The 20,703-nt window shown below is 45.0% G+C and overlaps 1 protein-coding gene across 1 annotated transcript; it reads right to left on the reverse strand.

The window, feature by feature from the left end:
- Positions 1-18,813: 18,813 nt before the first annotated feature.
- On the reverse strand, positions 18,814-19,941 carry LOC113030959 (paraneoplastic antigen Ma1 homolog). Its single transcript, XM_026182771.2, has one exon. It carries the CDS (start codon positions 19,939-19,941, stop codon positions 18,814-18,816), a length of 1,128 nt encoding a protein of 375 aa, XP_026038556.2.
- Positions 19,942-20,703: the final 762 nt, after the last annotated feature.

Genomic DNA, 20,703 nt, shown 5'->3' on the forward strand with positions numbered 1-20,703 from the left:
GTGAGGCAGTCAGCTGAGCCATATCCTTCCTCAGCAGGTGAGCCACTTCCATCAGCTCTCTGAGGTCACTCTTTGCTTCCTTCAGTTCTCTAAGGCCCTCCTGTAAAACTTGCTGTGATTGGAGTAGCTGCTCTCTTTCGGCCTGCAAGGCTCTGAATTCTGTATGAAATGTGTGTATTGAAGACCCTGGCCAATTGGAAGGTGCAAATTCAGGTGAGAGGCTCCTATTAAGGTCCACATCTTGTTCACTTCTTCCCAGTGGAGGGGGTGTATTGTAATAGGCCCCATCCCTGTCGCTGTAGAGGGGTGGCGTATGGCTATACTGAGGCTGAACTCTGTCAAAGTCAAAGTCAACTTTGTCAATTCTGCCACATGTACGGGACATACAGAGAATAGAAACTTCGTTACTCTCAATCCCTAGATAAAATAGAAAATGAACATTTAAATATAAGAGTGATTAAAAATGCAAGTAAAATATTTTAAAGTAAAAAAAAAATTAAATAATATAATACAATTTTACATATAACAAGAAAGCTATACAATATACAATATAAGGGTAAATGACATTGAGTGCAAACCAGGCAGAGTAGTGCAAATAGGTAAATAGTGCAAATGGAGATTTGGTAATGTACGGTATGAGATAGTGTAACACAAAGTCTTATGAGGTAATGGCAGTCCAATGCTCCACAAAGTGACTGGTAACTGGTGCAGGCCAGTGAGTGAGTCAGAGAGTGTGTGTGTGTGAGTGTGTGTGACAGAGTTCAGTGAGACCGTGGAGGAGAGAGGGGAGAGGGGGCAGAATCGGGAGGGAGTTAAGCTTCCTGACAGCCTGATGGATGAAGCTGTCCTTCAGCCTGCTGGTCCTGGCCTGGAGACTCCGCAGTCTCCTCCCCGACGGCAGCAGCTTGAAGAAGCTTTGCATTGGGTGCGTGGGATCAGCCGCTATGCAAAGGGCTTTTTTAGTGAGACGGGTGCTGTAAATGTCCTGGAGGGAGGGGAGAGAGACACTAATGATCCTCTCTGCAGCTCTCACTATGCGTTGGAGGGTTCTATGACAGGACGCATTGCAGGCTCCAAACCACACAGTGATGCAGCTCGACAGGATGCTCTCGATGGTGCCTCTGTAGAAAGTGTGCATGATGGGGGCTGGTGCTCCTGCTCTTCTTAGTTTGCGGAGAAAGAAGAGACGCTGCTGTGATTTCTTGGCCAGTGCTGTGGTGTTGTACGTCCAGGAGAGATCCTCTGTGATGTGCACACCCAAGAACTTGGTGCTGCTCACTCTCTCCACAGACGCTCCGTCAATGGTCAGAGGAGCATGTTGGGTGTGCATTCTCCTGAAGTCCACAACAATCTCCTTTGTCTTCTCCACATTCAGAGAGAGATTGTTGTCAGCACACCACGTGGCCAGGTGTCTCACCTCACTTCTGTAGTCGGTCTCATCCCTGTTGCTAATGAGACCCACCACCGTTGTGTCGTCCGCAAACTTGATGAAGAGGTTGGAGCTGTATGATGGAGTGCAGTCATGGGTCAGCAGAGTGAAGAGGAGGGGGCTCAGCACACATCCCTGCGGGGCCCCCGTGTTTAAAATGATGGTGCTGGATGTGTTACTGCCGACCCGTACTGTTTGAGGTCTTCCGGTGAGGAAATCCAACAGCCAGTTGCACAGTGAGGTGTTGAGCCCCAGCTGGACCAGTTTTTGAGTGAGCTGTTGGGGGATTATAGTGTTGAATGCTGAACTGAAATCTATGAACAGCATTCGAACATATGAGTCGCTTCTTGTGTGAGGCTGTGGGGTATCCCACTGCAGCATTTCCCTAAAGAGGTGGCCTGTATAGTTAACATCAAAGTCCTCAAACCGGCTTGGTCGACGTGTATGGGGTTTAGGCCTTGCATCAGGACATGTCGCTCCATCTGGCTCCATTTTGATAGCTGCTCCGGCTCGAAGGACCAATGTTGAGGAGTACTTGGTGAGGGCTAGTTCTTTTAGGTTCAGCAGCTAACAAGATGGTGTATCGGTCAGGATACAGGAAGGAGGACAACAGGCTTCCACTTTGCTGGATTGTCACCGCCAGCTGTTTTATTGTCACCTAGATGCTCAGTGTTGCCAGCAGTCTGTAGTAACAAACAAGTTGCCATGAGTATATAAATATATACAGCAATAGCTTCACTAAGATACATATAAAGGATTAAATGAAATAAACCAACATATGCATCTGAATATACACATAACAGGACATATATAATTTGAACTATGCCAATCTTACATCTCTTGCTCCAAACACAGAAAGGACACAATTAAACACAGTGAGAATGTCATACATAGCCGAAACATCCACTCTAACTGTAAACAAAGGTCTTTGGCGCCATCGTGTGGCCGAATAAAATTACTACATAATGGCGGCGGCCGGCGGCACATGCTTCGAGTCACGAGATGAACAAATGCGGTGCTACAATGCGGTAGAATGTAACTAAAGCCGCGGCCAACATCAGAATCGGAAAATAAACATATTTAAGGAAACTTACTTCCAGTCATGAACTCAACACTCGGAGCATCACCGTGAAGGATGGCAACCAGGAACACAGCTTACGAGGTAAACAGAACTAACACTGAAAAAAATCTCCCCTTCTCGAGTAGCATCGCGATACCCCCAACTTCTGCCTACGTCATTTCCTACGACTCCACCCCACACAATATTGCAGAACATAGACATAAAATCCCAGAGCCTTTTATACAGCTCTGTTTTAAGTTTTGTTCAAAAAAGAATGACTTCATATAGGAAAAAGAATATATTACATATGCAGGAGACCTTAAACTAGTTTTATAATTAAGCAACGAGGCAGAACAAAGTCGGGTCTGTATCACAGGGACTAAACCAGACTAAACTAAACCTTCAGCCAGAACCAGAACTGATCCAGAATTAATTAACTTCCGGCCCATCATCAACTCAGCGGGAGACTTCCCTGTTGTGGACTGTGGTGTGATTCTGTAACTAAACAGAGCCCTGTTTAACTTGGTTGCCAGTGTGTCTCCAGTACTCTTTTTCATGAGTTCTTTGAACGTTTGCACTGCTCTTTCTGTTAACCCATTGGATGCTGGGTGATATGGAGCGGAGGTGACGTGAGTGATTCCGTTCTTTGCCATGAACTCTTTAGTTTGTGCACTTACAAAACACTGGGCATTATCTGAGACCACCATCTCAGGAAGGCCGTGCGTGCTGAAACAGTTTCTCAGGCAGTCTATGGTTGCAGCTGCTGTAGCGGATGGAACTGGATACACATCTAACCATTTGGAGTGGGCGTCCACTATTACTAAGAACATTTTACCCAAAAACGGGCCCGCATAATCGATATGTATCCTTCTCCAGGGCTTTTCTGGCCACTCCCAGGGGTGTAGCGGTGCCTCTTGCAGCCTGTGTCTATGTTCTTGACATGTACTGCAGGACCTCACCTTGTCTTCAATGTCATTCTCCATATGCGGCCACCACATGTAGCTTCTGGCCAGACCCTTCATGCGGCTCATTCCTGGGTGTGACTGATGTAGCTGTTCCAAAAGGGGGCGTCGACCTCGTTCTGGTATCACCACCCTCGCCCCCCACAGCACACACCCATCCTCCACACTCAGCTCCTGTTGTCTCTGTCTGTAGGGCTGAAAATTAGAATGCTGCGTAGTGGGCCATCCTCTCAAAGCATACTCACGCACTCTGGAGAGTATGGGATCTTTGGTTGTGCATCTTTGCAGCTGCTCAGATGTCATCACGCCCTCCTGGTCCTGATCTACCATCAACACTTGGTCCTCAGCTGCCACCTCTTTAGGGAGGTTCTCTGGAAGAGGGAGACGACTCAGACCATCAGCATTACTGTCATTTTTGCCTTCTCTGTATTTAATGACATACTCATGGGCTCTTAATAACACCACCCATCGCATGATCCTCTGTGACGCCATCTGAGGGACGGCCTTCAACTCATGGAACAAACTTATCAATGGCCTATGATCCGTGATAATCATGAACTTCCTGCCATACAGGTACTTATGAAAATACTGTACACCAAATATTACAGCCAATCCTTCTTTATCCAGCTGTGAGTAGTTCTTTTCTGCTGCATTCAGGGTACGCGATGCAAACCCAATGGGTTTTTCCTGACCATCTGGCATGCGGTGAGCTAGTACTGCTCCCACTCCATAGGGGGACGCATTGCAAGAAAGAATTAAATCCTTTTGCTCATCATAGTGTACCAATACACTGCTTGACTGCAACAGTTCTTTTGATTTGCAGAAACCTTCTCCTGTGCTGGTCCCCAACACCATGGTTCCCCCTTTCTCGGAAGCTTGTCCAGTGGGGCCAACAGTGTGGACAAGTTTGGCAAGAACTTATTATAGAAGTTCAACAACCCCAAATAAGCTTTGAGCTCTGTCACTGATTTTGGGGGTGGCGCCTCCTGCACTGCTTTCACTTTTGCTGGCACTGGATGTAAACCGGTCTTATCCACCCGATGTCCTAAAAATGTCACTTCCTTCTCCATGAATTGACATTTGCTCCTTTTTAAGCACAGGCCCGCCTCCTCCAAGCACTGCAGCATTCCATCCAGTGTTTGAAGATGTTCTTTGTCATTCTTTCCCGTCAGTATGATGTCATCCAGATACACTGCGACATTGGTCAGACCTTGCAACACACTCTCCATGGTGCGCTGAAAAATGGCAGGACTTGAACTCACACCAAATGGCAACCTGGTGTATGTAAACAAACCCCTGTGTGTGTTCACTGTGACATACTTTCTAGATTCCTCATCAAGTACAACCTGTTGATATGCGTGACTCATATCTAACTTGGTGTATTTTTCTCCTCCCGCCAGCCCCGCTATCATGTCCTGATACCTGAGGTGGCAATTCAGCCATATGATTCATGTTACAGCAGCTCATGAGTGAATGAACATGCTGGAATAAAAGTACTTGTAGAAGTGCATTTTTTTTTTCAAACAGTAACATTTACTTAAATTTACTTGAGTAGGGTTCGGGGTTGCCACTTCAGCATGCAGTCAAGTTCTATACTCTATACTTGCTAATGACCTACTAATTTTGTTCAAGTGTGTTGCAACGGGAACACATGGAAACATTTCAGGATGCCGGCCATCGAGGACTGGAGTTCGAGACCCCTGTTCTACAGTCATTGACTAGCATTCTCTGTGCCGTTAAGATTGACCATTGGTTAATGAGAGTCATGTAACTGATGCAAGCCAGATCCTTTTAATTAGAAAAGTTATGATTTTGTGAAATGTTATTGTTGAGGAGCACGGCCAGGACTCCACACACATACACATTAAAAAGGGTGCAGGTGCTCAAGCCCCTTCTGCACGCCACCCCACCTCCACTGTATGCACTTGCACCTGGCTTTGTTTTTCATCAGATTTCACTTTGCTGCATGATCGTCATGCAATCAACTGTGGGCCAGTTGATTTTGTAACATTTAATACACTGACTGTGCTGACTAGTTATGAATTGGTTATCTTTCTGAAGAAAAGCTCAAACTGTATAAAAAGGTATCTGATTTGTGAGATCAGGGGCCTCTGCATGCAATGTGCACAAATGTGTGTGAATAAGAACCACCTGTGATCCTCTTTGCTCCAGTTTCATTGTGGCAACATGTATACTTTGCAGAAACAACCGTACAAACCAGTGACCACAAGTACAACATGAAATCAAACCATTTACCACATGCTTAGAACAAGTGTTAATCTTTTTAATTTCTTTGACTTTCTTCTTCCTTGTTTGTATTGTATATTACTTATATATTAATTATTGTGTTTTTATTGTAACCTTTACGTTTATGTTTGACTAAGTTTTCTTCTTTTGTTTGCCCCCTGAATTCCCCTTGTGGGATTATAATATTATTTTATGCCATGTTAGACCCTTAATTAAAGATTGCGAATTATTATGTAGTTTTAGTTTGCATTATTCTCCTGAATTACAAGAAAGTGATAACTATTGCATTTGTTAAACTGATTTGCATTACATTAGACTGCTGATTTATTGTGAATGAATGATATTGTTTTATGATGCATTATACTGCTGAGTTATAAGAAATACTGTTCGCAGAAAGTCATCGCCTTATTTGTCTGATTAGAAGAGAACAGAACATACTGGAGAGGTTTTCTGCCCCATCTCAGCAGGAGCAGATAAACAGGGAGCCAAGGTCGTAGCTTAGGCGCTGTGTGAGAGAAAGAATGTGAATGTTTAGGCTTTTATGATTAGGTGGAGGCCACTAGAGGCTATAAGTGTCACGGTTCGGCATGGCAAACCGTGGGAGGTGTGGGGAAGGAGGACCCAGGCGCGGTGCTTTGTGTATAAACAGTGCGTTTATTTACAGTGATGGAAACAATAACAGTAAATCCCCGTGCTCTCCCGTGACTCCCGTGTCGTGTCTTCCCAAAAAGTCTGTGCTCCGTGTTCTCCGCTCCCGTGTCTCAGCACCCCTCGTGCTGGCTGCTGTCTGGCGCTCCACACTTCTCCTGGGGACACAATAGACGCAGCTGTCAGGACACATATAGCCGCGGGCATACACACACACTAACTTAGTTCAACTGGATGACTAACGTGGAGTCTCATGGAATGATCCCGCATCGGTGGGAGCTCCAAGACTCTCCTAAGTAGCTCCCCCGACGAGCCCTGATCAGCGGCAGGTGTGTAGCTTCGGGTGTGGCCAGTCCCCTAGCCGGGCAACACCCACCAGGCCTGAAGGCGCCTGTAAACCAGTGTACATACACACCTGCACCCATATATACACACACACACACATCTACAAGCATGGAGAAGAGCAGCAGCAACACCAAAAATACATATAATATCGCCAGTCCATGACTGCCCAGGGATCCTGGGTCGCTCAGACCCAGGACCCTGACAATAAGAGTTTGATCAATGCTCCACCATTTTGAGATCTGATGCTGTCTGCGTACGGTGTCCATCTCCCACGCATGTGATCATTAAAATCATCGTTTAACTCAACCTGGCCGGACCAGTGTTGTTATTGTGGTTTTTCCTACCCTCTGTGCCCCTCTACGTCAGTGTGGTTTTGGTGCCTCTGTCTGTTTCCTTCCTTTAGTTTAAATGTTAGACCCATATGTGGGTTTCATTTTTAGTGTTTTAGTGTCTTGTGGGTTTCTATGGCCTGATTCTTTGTCAGGTTGACAATGTTTTCTCATGCTGGTGTGAAACATTGTGGAGAAAAAAGTTAAGAAAGAAATGAGTAATTTTGAAAAGCCATCGTTTTGTGATGGAAGTTTTATATTAATGTTACTGTCAGACATCACTGAGGTGCTAATTCAGTCACCTATTTGTGTCAATGGAAAATTGTATTTAGTAGTCAGTATAATCTTTTAGTGATATAAGTTTGCTTATGGTAGGATGCTGTTTGTAGTTATTTGGTAGTGACAGGATGTGTGATTTTTAGCAGGCTTGGTTCACCCCCACATCCTGGGAGCATGGGAGAGGTCGTACCTTGTTTTATTGTTTTAACGTAGCTATGTCTGTTTTAGTCTAAGTGCTTTAACTGCTGGACTTCCTCACCGTGCCATCTAGGGTGGGGGAGACTACCCTCTTTATGACCAAGGATGTACCTTTTGTGCTTTCATGTTATATGACCCTTTGATCAACACACTCACACACACACACCACACACACATACGTTGAAAGGAGTATAAATAAAGACCGGGGCAGTTCTCTCACTGGAGTCTCTTAGAGTGGAGGCTGCCCTTGCTAGCAAGAAGTTCTGTGTGTTTCTCTTCTCTGAGTCTTTACTGTAGAAGTGTTTTAGAACATTTTCCCTAACAATTTGCAAAATTATTTGCTTATTCCCTTCAAGAATTTGGCATATCGCCATAAAAATGTATTCTAAAAATACTGTACTACATATATTAAAAAAAAAATTTGTAGTTTATACAATATGTGTGGTTGCCTGCATGTGTCTTCCAGAATCCATTCTGTGGTCAAACTTCATTACATTGTGCCCTAAGTTCTTGGAAATAATAGATTTATGTATCAACTTCCTTGTATGGATGCTGGCAAAGTCAGAGTCTCAGGACAGGCCAAAATGTTTTCATCAGAGTCTGAGGCAAATTTTCATTTGGAGCTTGGAATTTGCCCCTCGGCATGCAATATTGTGTGTCCCTGACCAATTGACACAGATTACCTGTTTTATTTAAGAATTTAATTTGATAATTCAGTTAAACATTGTCAAACCACAGGTCTGCTTGTCTTGAACAAGACGAACTTACTTCTTAGCTAGCTCTTAACTTAGGCTAGTAACTTGATTCTGTTCACCTGGATGAAGTGATTTCAGTGGGAGAAATGCTTCATCACTTATCTGCAGCTTTTCTCTTCCCGTTTTCCCTCCAGAACCCCATTCCCTTACAGAGATTGTTTGCTCATAACTCATAAGCTGGGGAGGAAATGGTTTCTCACTAACTCAGAAGATCATCATTTATCCTGGAAAAATAGTTTGTTGCCCCTGGAGGGGCAAGGGTACCTAGACCTGTTACACCCATCCTGCTTTATGGCGTAGTATGTCAGTTAGCTGTGAGTAAACTACAAATAACGATGGCATCTGGACATTTCATAACATGAAGCTTCTGCCTAAGTTTAATAAGAAAGATCTGCAATCACCCATTGCTTGCTTGCATTTTCCCTTCCCCTTCACAGGCTAACAACCTCAATACTAACATCAGTAATCTTCTGAAGGGTCTTCTTTAATTATGTAAAAAAAAATTAAATTATGTATTCTCCCTTCCATATATGTCCAATCCATCTCCTCCCCATCTTCTGCCCATCTACGAACGGCTCGTTGTTTAGCGTTGGTCTGCATGTAAGACTGAGGTTTGTATATGGTCAAGAATGGATAAAGGTAAATGGCCTGTATTTATATAGCGCTTTACTAGTCCCTAAGGACCCCAAAGCGCTTTACATATCCAGTCATCCACCCATTCACACACACATTCACACACTGGTGATGGCAAGCTACATTGTAGCCACAGCCACCCTGGGGCGCACTGACAGAGGTTCTGGTTAAGATGTCGTTGTCAACTGGATTTAAATTTTACCAGAAATTACTCATTTTGTTAAAGCTTCCTGCTTCATTGTCTGTTTAGCGTATGATAATTTTCTTTTGGCATGAGGTGTCTTTTACCTGCTTTACTACATTTTTGGGACAAAAATATGCACAGGTGGATATATTTTTCAGTAGCTGTATAAGAGTAGTGCAACAACATTTTAGGTGCGGCTGGCAGTGCGGCTAGCTTTATTGTGACTCACTCCACAAGCGAGTGACTCACTTAACCACAGTGTGGAAAAACAAGAGGATGTACTCTGCATCACGAGTGGGGGGAGTAGTCAGGCACAGGATGCCAGACAGAACATAACCCATAACAACCCATCAAAACTTGCCTGGAAAAAAAACAATAAGCCATGGAAGCACAATAACAATGTGCAACCATGTATAAGTATTGTAATTTTCATATAATTATTTCTTTATTGAAAAAATGCCAATAGGCATCAAAATAGAAAATATTTTTGATACACACACACTGACCTGCTATTGTAACACGTCCCTAGTGAGAAAGGTTCAAGGCTCTTTATTTGTCACATGCATTGCTATACAAGTATAACACACAGTGAAATGTAACCTGACACGCTCCTCGACATGTGCAAAAATGGGGGTGGGGGGGTGTTAGAGGAAGAACATTACCGGTATATATATAGTATATACATTAGGTGAATGTGCAGTAGTAGCAGCAAGCAGGTGAATTCTGTACATTAATAAGAATAGACATCTGACTATTTTACAGAATAGTCAATATAAACATATTTAAAGTTTAAGGAATTTGAAATGTACATTGTGCCTGGAAGTGTCTGGAAGAGAGTCCTGTCTCAGTCAATTATAGATGATGTGAGAGGGTGGGTGTGTGTGTTTAGGGCCCGGATGGCTTGGGGATAGAAGCTCCTCTTGAGTCTCTGTCCTTGCCTGGATGATGCAAAACCTTCTACCGGATTGCAGAAGTTGGAACAGTTTGTTGCCAGGATGGGACGGGTCCTTCAGTATCTGCGCTGCTCTAGTCCGGCATCTCCTGGTGTAGGTGTCCTGAAGCGGGGGGAGAGCAATCCTGCAGCAGTGTTCTGCTGTACCTATCACTCTCTCATGGCTCCAACACCATTGTGAAGTTTGCTGACGACACAATGGTGTTGGAGCCATGGGTGGCCACACAGTCTGAAGTGTAGAGGGAGTAGAGCAGTGGCGAGAGGACACACCCCTGTGGCGCTCCTGTGTTGATGGTGATGCTGTTAGAGACGCATCTACCCACCCTCACCACCTGAGTTCTGCCAGTGAGGAAGTCCAACACCCATGCACACAGACGGCTGTTGAGTCCCAGATCCCTCAGCTTTGTGAACAGTCTGCAGGGCACTATTGTGTTAAACGCTGAACTGTAATCAACAAACAGCATTCTCACATAGTTACCCTGTTTCTTGTCCACGTGGCTGAGGGTGGTGTGCAGGACGTGGACGATGGCATCCTCTGTGGATCTGTTGGGTCGGTAGGCGAACTGCAGCGGATCTGTGGTGTCTGGGATGGAGGAGGAGATGATGTTCTTCAGCAGCCTCTCAAACACCTTCATTACTACCGAGTTCAGTGCAACTGGACGGTAATCGTTCAGGGATGAGGGTTTGCTGTTCTTGGGCACAGGGATGATGGTGGATCTTTTGAAGCATGTGGGGACCACAAACTTCACCAGGGACTCGTTGAAGATGTGAGCACACCTGCTAGCTGGTCAGCACAGCAGCGCAGCAGACGGCCAGTGATGCCGTGACCTTTAAGTTTTGAAAGAGGAGTGAAAGAATCCATTTATGTCCACTGTGAGCGACCATCTTTGAACAGTGGCGGTGGTTTATGACACCAACTGTCTGCCATCTATAATCCAGTTTTAGATGCATAATCATCGGAACTCTGTGAGCCAATTGATCTGCTAACATTAGAGCTTAAAGTGATTTTGCTTGCAGTTTATGCCTTGGTGACCCTGAAATTGAGTAAAAAAAAGAACCTGATTGCTTCTGTATGTAATGCATTCATATAATGTGTGCATGCAGAATGTATTTAGAGGGAAGTGTTTGTCAGGTTATCATCGTTGCATGGTATTACCGACTATTTATAAAAATATATTAAAGAAGCAATTAGTATTGTTGAAAAGCCACATTTACCGACGCAAGTTTTTGTGGGTGTATTTTTGTGTTCTTTTTTTATGGGATAGTGGAGCACAGATGATGCTCCGCACAAAGCTGACAATGGCAAAGGCCAAGACTAGAAGCTGTCTTACACCAGCAGTCATAATGAAATTCTGTTGATCTATTGTACAGAAGGGCTGGTATGTAAATGAGATGTACAGTATTTTATCTACAAGAAAATGAGTTGAGCAGTAAGTGGTCTTTGTGTTTTTTACTCTGAGCTTCCTCACTCACCCTCTGAACACACACAGTAAGAAAACTGTACATTTTGCAGTCAAATACTGGCAGCAGGGTTCACAGTAAAATGTCTTTGATCGTTTACTGTATGGCCGCTACAAAAAGCATTATAAAGAAAATTTAGTAGAAAACTACTCAAAACCCAAATTCTAATAATAACTGACAAAAGTTTGCTTGGCAGCTGGTATGCAAATTAGTGGACTTGGTTGGTATAGCAAAAAAAAAACAATGCAGAATGAAGAAGATTATTGCTCTGGATTTAAAACATATTTATATTATGCATTGCTACTACCAAGGGTCTGTTTTGTTGTTATATTGTTAATCTGATCCTTATGAAAAAATAAAGAGGAATCTCATTTGCCTCAGATCTTTATACATGTGTGAGTTGAGTGGTCTGTGTATGTGTGTGTTGCATGTGACTGATGTGTGCATACAGAATATATCTGAGAAGCAGGTGGTAAATAATGAAAACGATTTCCTAAGTAAGAACCAGTTTCACTGAAATGTGGCTTTTGGTTTAACTTCTGTCTGTGTCTCTGTGTGACCTGCCCAACCAATTCCTCTTTCAATCCATTTCCTGTCCTATTTTGACTTTTCTAGATTCAAGATTTTTATTTGCTATTTGTGCACAGGACCAACAGTTCATGCACATTTGAATTCTTGTGCAGAGCTCTCCAGGTCAAGTTAAAAAATTAAATTTTTTGCAAGGTAAAAACAAAGGAACTAAAAAAAAAGAAAATAGAAATAAAGCAAAGAATGGAGTAATCATAATATTTACTATACACAAAAACACTGTACAGGGTTGATAGAAGGTGTATAATACACTTCCTAGTATTGCACACATAATATTGCACATTTTCACAAATCTGTTTGAGTGAGTATATTGCACATTAATCCCATTGTACATTCGTACATTCAAAATGAGGTGAGGTAGTGTTGTGTTAATTTAAGAGTTCAGTGTTGTTTTCTTTTTTGTTTTGCCATCAGTCTGACTGTTGCGAGAAAGAAGCTGTTGAAAAACTTGTTCTGCGTGTAGCGCCCCTGACTGTGTACTCCACTATAGCCGGGTACGCCCTGAGTTCTAGTTATCTTAAACTTACTTAGTTGCCCTCAGTGCAAGTTCCCCTGATTTACACAAGTATAACACACAGATACACTTTTACCTTACTTTGAACTATAGCTAAGAAACAGTACTAGACACAAAATCTTATGTTTAAACCAAGCAGGTTTACTGAATGAATTGGTAAACACCTAATAAATCAATAAAGTAAAAAGTCTCTTGCAATGACAAAATATAACAATAATAACAGTTACACAGTTCTTTACTGTAATGGGCCCCACACACACACACCCTCTCACACCACCCAGTTTCCCAAGTCCCCTCGGTGCAGGCCTGGATCGATGCTAGGGTGCGTAGGAACCAACGGTCCTAAAAGAAAACAAAATGGTGCTCCTACCTGGAAACCTTAGTCTTTTGTCCACAATACACTCACGGCACACCGAGAGGTTCGTCTCTTAGGTCGCCGAGCTGCACGCTTACTCCTTTTAAGCAGCAAACCTGATCGGCCCGCCTTGGCAGTCAGTAGCCTCCCACTCCGTGCAGGTCAGGTGACGTCCAGCGAAGTCCGCCTTTATGGCTAACTCCAATTAGCCAAGTTAGCACGCCGCTAACTAGGGATATTTCGAGGCAACAGTGCAAACCAGTCCGGGCTGCACCACCTCACAGTCACGCTCTGTTACTCAGCCGTGGGATGATTTATCCTCACTGTCCATTGGAAAAAAGTCTCTGTAGACGCTAGCCGCATCTCGCGCACGCTTTTCTCTCTCCTCTCTTCTCTCATGGCTCCCTCCGCTCTCTCTGCTCTCTCCTTCCGCTCGCTCCCTTTCAAAGTAAAAGCACCTCAACACACTTCCTTATTACTACTACAACACAGTAAAATGAACAAGAGAACTATTCAGATATATCCAACTGGAAATAAAACTTAGCCCCATAAAATATACCCGGGCTACATCCTCCCCCTTCTAATCGTCTGGATGTCCTCATCAGACATCTTGCAAGGCGACTGAAAACAAATAAACAAACAAATAAAACTCCACACATCTTGAATGTATAACAGACACTCTTAGAACTTCACTTTTTTTTTCATTTACGCATTCCCCAACTTTATCACAACCCCTCTGTGAACAATAGTAATAGGTTGGTCACTAGCCTTCCCTTGTTCATCGTAGGACAGTCTCAAAACTGGCTTTATTCTTCTCTTCCCAGTCGTCCCTGACCTAAGGCATTTGCTGACCTCTTTCCCAATACTCCGTCTTCCCCTAGACCTCTTTGAGAGAGGTCTTTCCTTCTCCTCTTCTGACTCTGTATCGGTGTTCTTTACCTCACCAATGTCATCTAATTCCTCCTGAGACTCTTCGGCATTGCCCTCAGATAGAAACATAGCTTGAGCGTCATCCTCCGATGCCAATGGAGAATTGTCACTAAATGACTCCTCCCTCAACACTTTCTCCACACAGTCTCTGTACCAGGCATGTGGCCTCTAGTATTCTACATCTGACGATCCAGACGACTCCCCAGTGTCTTGACTCACGTCTCTGCTTTCTACCCTCTCTTTTCCTTTCCCCATCCTGCGAGTCTGTGGTCTCGCTGGCACTTCATCTCTGGCCATGCCTTCTGGCAATCTCACTTCTGTCCCAATCGGTAACAAATGATCTCTGTGTAGGGTTCTCACACTACCTTGACCTGTTTGTGGCTTCACCCTATACACCGGTAGGTTGGGCAGTTTTCCCACAATCACATGTGTTACAGCGTTCCATTTGCTTTCCAACTTATGTTTCCCCTTCAACCCCAGATTCTTAAGGAGTACCCTGTCTCCCACTTCCAAGGCTTGGAAACTGACTCGTTGATCAAAAGCTCTTTTGTTTCTCTTGTGTACCTTATCAGCAGCTTCATTGGCTAACTGATAAGCTCTCTGCAAATCCTGTTTCAAGTTCGTCACATACTGTGAATGAGTCTTCTCCTCAGCTCCATCAGGAGATGCTCCAAAACAAACATCCACGGGAAGCCTAGCCTCCCTTCCAAACATCAAAAAATAGGGAGAATACCCTGTGACATCGCTCTTTGTGCTATTATAGGCATGAACTAGCGACCCTACATGCTGACTCCAAGTTCGCTTCTTCTCATTCTCTAGTGTTGCTAACATTGACAACAAGGTTCGATTGAATCTCTCGGGTTGCGGATCCCCCTGGGGGTGATAGGGACTTGTCCGAGACTTCCGTATACCCAATGACCGCAAGAGCTCGCGGATTAATCAGCTCTCGAAGTCTCGTCCTTGGTCAGAATGAATTCTGGCAGGCAATCCATAGTGCACAAAATATTTGTCCACCAACACTTTGGCAACCGTGGTGGCTTTTTGGTTTTTGGTGGGGAAAGCCTGTGCGTACTGGGTAAAATGGTCAGTTACCACCAAGACATTACCTATCCCCTTGGAGTCTGGCTCCATAGACAGAAAATCCATGCAAACCAAGTCCATGGGACTCTTGCTGCTCATCTGGTGCAAAAAGGCTGCTCTCTTGTAGGGTGTTTTATGGGTGACACATACCCCACAGTTTTTGACATACTGCTCCACGTCATTTGCCATTTTTGGCCAATAAAACCGATCTCTCAGAAGGTTGTGGCTCTTTCTATTCCTAAATGTCCCATGTCGTCATTGTGACAAAGTGGCTAGGACAGAATTCATTTGCCATTTGTCACTTGCGTATATTGTTATTCTGTGTTCTGTTATCCTATAGTCTATCATAATGCTTTAATGTAAACACAGCACACGTAACCTTAGCTCTACATACTATCCCGGGTCTGTTTGTGGTAGCATTGGTTATATTTATGTCATCTGTGCAAATGTACTTAAAACTAAATGTCACTTCATCATTAATTGATTTGAATCTTTCATTTGTTTATGTAGTTTGGTTATACTTACCATTGTGTGTTCCTTTGGACAGGTCCTATGTGTAAAACAGGTATGTGGGAAGAGCCGCCCCAGTACTTCCTGATTTTATAGGATATGATGTCACTGATCATGTCAATTGGGTGTAACCAAATGAAGGGGTGTTTATTTTGTGTAAAATTATTTATTTCATTTAAAATAACCTCACGAGTCAGATTAGGTGAAGAGACTTTTGCTGTGGTTTAAGAGACTTTTCAAACTGTTTAGTTGGGTGAATGAGTTTGTTAAGTGGGAAAAATGATTTTATTCCTGTTTCTTTGTCTAGACTGTGTTATTTAGTCTACCCTGTTTTCCCAATGGTAGAGGTTAATGAGATCCAGGTGTGAGTGGAATTCTATATAAAGCAGGTGAGATTTTGACTCACGGCTTCTTATGTTTTGTGAGATAATTGTTGAAGGGCGACGCCAGAAAATAAAGAACACTTAAAAGAAACTTGAACGGTCTGCAGATGCTGTCTTCCTATCACCTTTCATGCTGCTTATGTTATGCTACTTCACAGTCATGAGTAGACCGCAATACCTGTTCTCTGTATTGAGAAGGCAACACAAGCTGGTACAGCTCATCCCCAGACTGCTTTCGGGTTGTCCTGTAAAGTAACCCATCTCTCATGACAAGTTTGCTGGCCTCCCGCCTCATTAACACAAACTCTGGGTCAGAATGGATACCTTTTGGCCAAGTACCAGTGTTCAGCGCATCGATCACTCTGCCTAGGGCATGGTCTGTTCTTTGAGCTTGTCGCAACTCTGGCCTTGACACCTGCCCTACTTCTGACAGACTTAACTGAGTAGCATACACAGCTGGAACACACTCGGGAGGTGCCTCCAACTGATCGATGTATCTCGCATTGCTCTCAGTTGCATCATCCAGGCATATTCTCTTACAAATAGACTTTACGCCACTTTGAGAGACCTGATCCCATTCTGTCTCCTTCAAGTCATCAACCATGTTTCTTGATAACAAATCAGCATCTATATTAGTCTTGCCAGACCGATACTGAAGATTAAAGTCATAACTAGCTAGAGCCGCGAGCCATCGGTGCCCTGTTGCATTTAGCTTTGCAGTGGTAAGGACATACCACTGACATACATCAGTGCGCACAGTAAACTTTGCGCCATACAAATAGTCATGGAATTTGTCCACGACGGCCCATTTCAAAGCCAGGAACTCTAACTGGTGCACTGGGTACCGCTGTTCGGGGCAGCTCAATTTCCGGCTGGCAAAAGCCACGGGCCGCAGCCCCTGGGGGTGCTCTTGGTACAACACGGCCCCAAGACCTTTCAGACTGGCATCCACATGAAGGGTGTATGGCTTGTTTACATCGGCAAAAGCTAGCACAGGGGCAGTGGTCAGACACTGAATGATGTGGTAAAAAGCATCAACACACGACTGATCCCATCTACTCCCAAAGGGCTCTGATTCCTTCAAGTAGGTCTTTCCTTGTCCTGCCTGGCCTTTCTTACTGCGCTGCAAAGGGGCATAGCCTTTAGTGAGTTCTGTGAGTGGCCTTACAATGGAAGCATAGTTAGCTATGAAGCGGCGATAGTAGCCGCAGAACCCCAGGAAAGATCGCAGGGATTTCAAATCTGTGGGCACCGGCCATTTAGTAACCGCTTCTACTTTACTCGGATCGGGGGCAACACCCTCTGCAGACACAATGTGTCCCACATACTTCACTTTCGGCTGACAGAACTGGCACTTATCCAATGAGAGTTTTAATCCCACTTCTTCCAGTCTGTCTAGCACCTTCAAAAGTCGCTCCTCATGTTCCTCCAGAGACCTGCCAAAGACTATTAAGTCATCGAGGTACACTAGTACCTGCAGGAGGTTCATGTCCCCTACTGCCTTCTCCATCAATCTCTGGAAAGTGGCGGGTGCCCCTGTGATACCTTGGGGCATTCTCTCAACCTGATAGAAACCCAACGGACAAATGAACGCGGTCTTTTCTTTGTCCTCCTCCGCCATGGGTATCTGGTAATAGCCACAGCGAAGGTCCAGGACCGAGAACCACTTACTCCCTGACAAGCAATCAAGTGCATCGTCGATGCGGGGAGTGGTGTACTGATCAGGAATGGTTCGCCGGTTTAGGGTTCGATAGTCAATGCACATCCTGATACTGCCATTTTTCTTTCTGGCAATAACGATGGGAGAGGCATAAGGACTGCAAGATTCCTTGATAATGCCAGCTTGCAATAGGTCTTGTATGTGTCTACGCACATCGTCAACGTCAGCTGGTGCAAGACGCCGTGACCGTTCGCGGAATGGTCTGGAGTCTGACATCCGAATGTGATGCTCTACCCCCCTTTGCCAGACCAACATCCCACTCACTGAGGGAAAACACATTAGCCCTCTTGGACAACTTCTGTCGGAGCCGCTCTTTCCATTCATTTGGCAAAGGTGAGTCGCCAAAATTTATGAGAAGGGGATCTAGCTCTCTATGATCTTTCCCCTTTTTTGAACAGCCTTCAACTGCTGCAGTTACAGTATCAACCGTACACAACTGACCCATAACGGTCCCTTCTGGGAGAACGATATCCCGGGAAGACTGATTCTGCACTGCCACAACAAAATGGTCTACCTCCAACGCAGAGCTAGGCAACACCATGGGCTGCAGCAGCACGCCAGATGGCAACGGAATGGTTGGGGATGCTTCCACCATTAATATGCCTTTGCTGAGAGGTTCTTCTAGCTCCACCCGGCATATAGCATGACAGCTTTGACCGGCCGGGAGTGACAGGGAGCTGGGCCCAATCCACTTCACCCAGCCTACTCCACCCTCATACTCTACAGGGATCTCCACAGGAGCTGGTGGGGTTAAAACTCCAGCTGTTTGGCTTACAGTCTGCACGCTACTCACGCCTACAGTGTCCTGGCACAAGGTGGCCAATCTCTGGAAAAGGGAGGCATTGGTGCCTATGATCATGGGGGTCTGATCTGGACCTCTGGAGTTGGGACAGATCAAAGCTAAGACCGAAATGGTCTCGTGACCTCCTTTGACTTGCTCAGGAAATTCCACATCCACAACGACATAGCCGAGATAAGGGTAACTAGAATCACTCAAACCCCAGATGGCCAACAAAAGTTGCTTTCTTTATCACTGGTGCTACCTGTCCGTGCAGAGTTCAGATCAGACCTGGACGGCTCCACTCTCAAAACTGGAGAGAACACAACAGACCTTTGCTCTCTGGCGTCCAGCTTCTGCTGCAACCTTTTAACCCGTTTTCTCAGTGCAACCACTTTGCCATCTGCTGAACCCTCTACACCGTCAGTCTTGCTTGTTGGAAGAGGCTCTGCAGCTTCTCTTGGTGCGGGGCATCACTGGTTTACCACGGATGAGACCATAGACTTCAGTTCTCGAATCTCAGTTTTCAGATTCTGAATTTCAATCTGTCTGTTATCCTGTTCTGATTGTGCTTGGACTTTGTGTGCTACCAGATGCAATTTAGCCCAGGAGGCTTCATACTCCTCCTCACTTCTGATCTCACTTAAGAGCTCTACAAAACTGGGTGGGGTTTCTTTCCTGTCTCTCAGCTTGAGTTGCACTAACATCATGTCGGAGTACACGGCACCCCTAAGGAGCTGTTCTACTCGGGCCCTATCAACACGGTGGGCTTCAATTCCACCACAACTCACTACCCTGCTCAGCGACTGCTCTAATCGCCTCAGAAAGTCGGATAGTTTTTCCTGTGGTTGTTGTTGTAGTAACCGAAAAGCAAAGTACAAATCCTCACCCGTCTCAGTACTGCCAAAAGCTTTTGTAACAGCTTCTAGACATTGTTCTGGGCTAATATCAGGATCAGCTGTCCTCACAGCTTTCACCACCGCTAGTGCTGGACCTTTAAGACTCTCAATGATTCTGCGCCTCTTTTCTTTAGCAGAACTGTCACTCTCCTCCACCATTAGGTGTGCTTGTTCAAGCCACTGTTCGAATGTCTCTTCTCCAACTGGTGTTGGTATTGTGCCTGAGAACATTCTGAGTCTACGATAACTACTGCCTTCACTGGAGGGTCTCTCCATCTTTGCCAACAAATCGCCCACAGCACGGATTATTGACTCTGCAGAGTTACCATTCTCCTGTGCCTCTGTCCCGCGTTTCGATTTACTCTGGGAAAAATCCTCACGAGGCGAAGCTTCAGCAGTCACTATGATGGACCACGGCTCACCAGCCCCCGTAGGATACACTTCAGGTGGGATTCTTGTGGCATCTACTTTCTCTTTGGCTTCACACAGGACAGTTAGCCTATCAAGCGCTTTGTTGTATCTCCAGCCTCTGACCCGCACGCGACCCAAAGCTTTAACACTCTCCAAAGTGTGCTCTATTTGGTCTATCTCCACTCCTTCGGGAGTAAGCACCATCAGTGTGTGAGCCTCATCTAAGGTCTCTCCACGACTCCATTTCTGAAGCTCCTCGAACAACTCAGAGTGCATAGCTTGAACATCCATGACCAAACAATATCAAAGTTACTGCTTTTATCTCAAAATACACGTGCTTGGGAACTTCAGACTGAAACAACAAAATATCCCAGCGGTGCCTTGGTGCAGGCCTGGATCGATGCTAGGGTGCGTAGGAACCAACGGTCCTAAAAGAAAACAAAATGGTGCTCCTACCTGGAAACCTTAGTCTTTTGTCCACAATACACTCACGGCACGCCGAGAGGTCCGTCTCTTAGGTCGCCGAGCTGCACGCTTACTCCTTTTAAGCAGCAAATCTGATCGGCCCGCCTTGGCAGTCAGTAGCCTCCCACTCCGTGCAGGTCAGGTGACGTCCAGCGAAGTCCGCCTTTATGGCTAACTCCAATTAGCCAAGTTAGCACGCCGCTAACTAGGGATATTTCGAGGCAACAGTGCAAACCAGTCCGGGCTGCACCACCTCACAGTCACGCTCTGTTACTCAGCCGTGGGATGATTTATCCTCACTGTCCATTGGAAAAAAGTCTCTGTAGACGCTAGCCGCATCTCGCGCACGCTTTTCTCTCTCCTCTCTTCTCTCGTGGCTCCCTCCGCTCTCTCTGCTCTCTCCTTCCGCTCGCTCCCTTTCAAAGTAAAAGCACCTCAACACACTTCCTTATTACTACTACAACACAGTAAAATGAACAAGAGAACTATTCAAACATATCCAACTGGAAATAAAACTTAGCCCCATAAAATATACCCGGGCTACATGTGTGTGATGATGCTGTCTGCTCTGTTGTGTCTCAGACTGTA

This window comes from Astatotilapia calliptera, chromosome 10 (genome assembly GCF_964374335.1).
Source record: "Astatotilapia calliptera chromosome 10, fAstCal68.1, whole genome shotgun sequence".
Taxonomy (NCBI): Eukaryota; Metazoa; Chordata; class Actinopteri; order Cichliformes; family Cichlidae; genus Astatotilapia; species Astatotilapia calliptera.

Coding starts and splice junctions, on each gene's coding strand:
- LOC113030959 (XM_026182771.2), bottom strand. CDS start 19,941: ATGGATGTTCAAGCTATGCACTCTGAGTTGTTCGAGGAGCTTCAGAAA.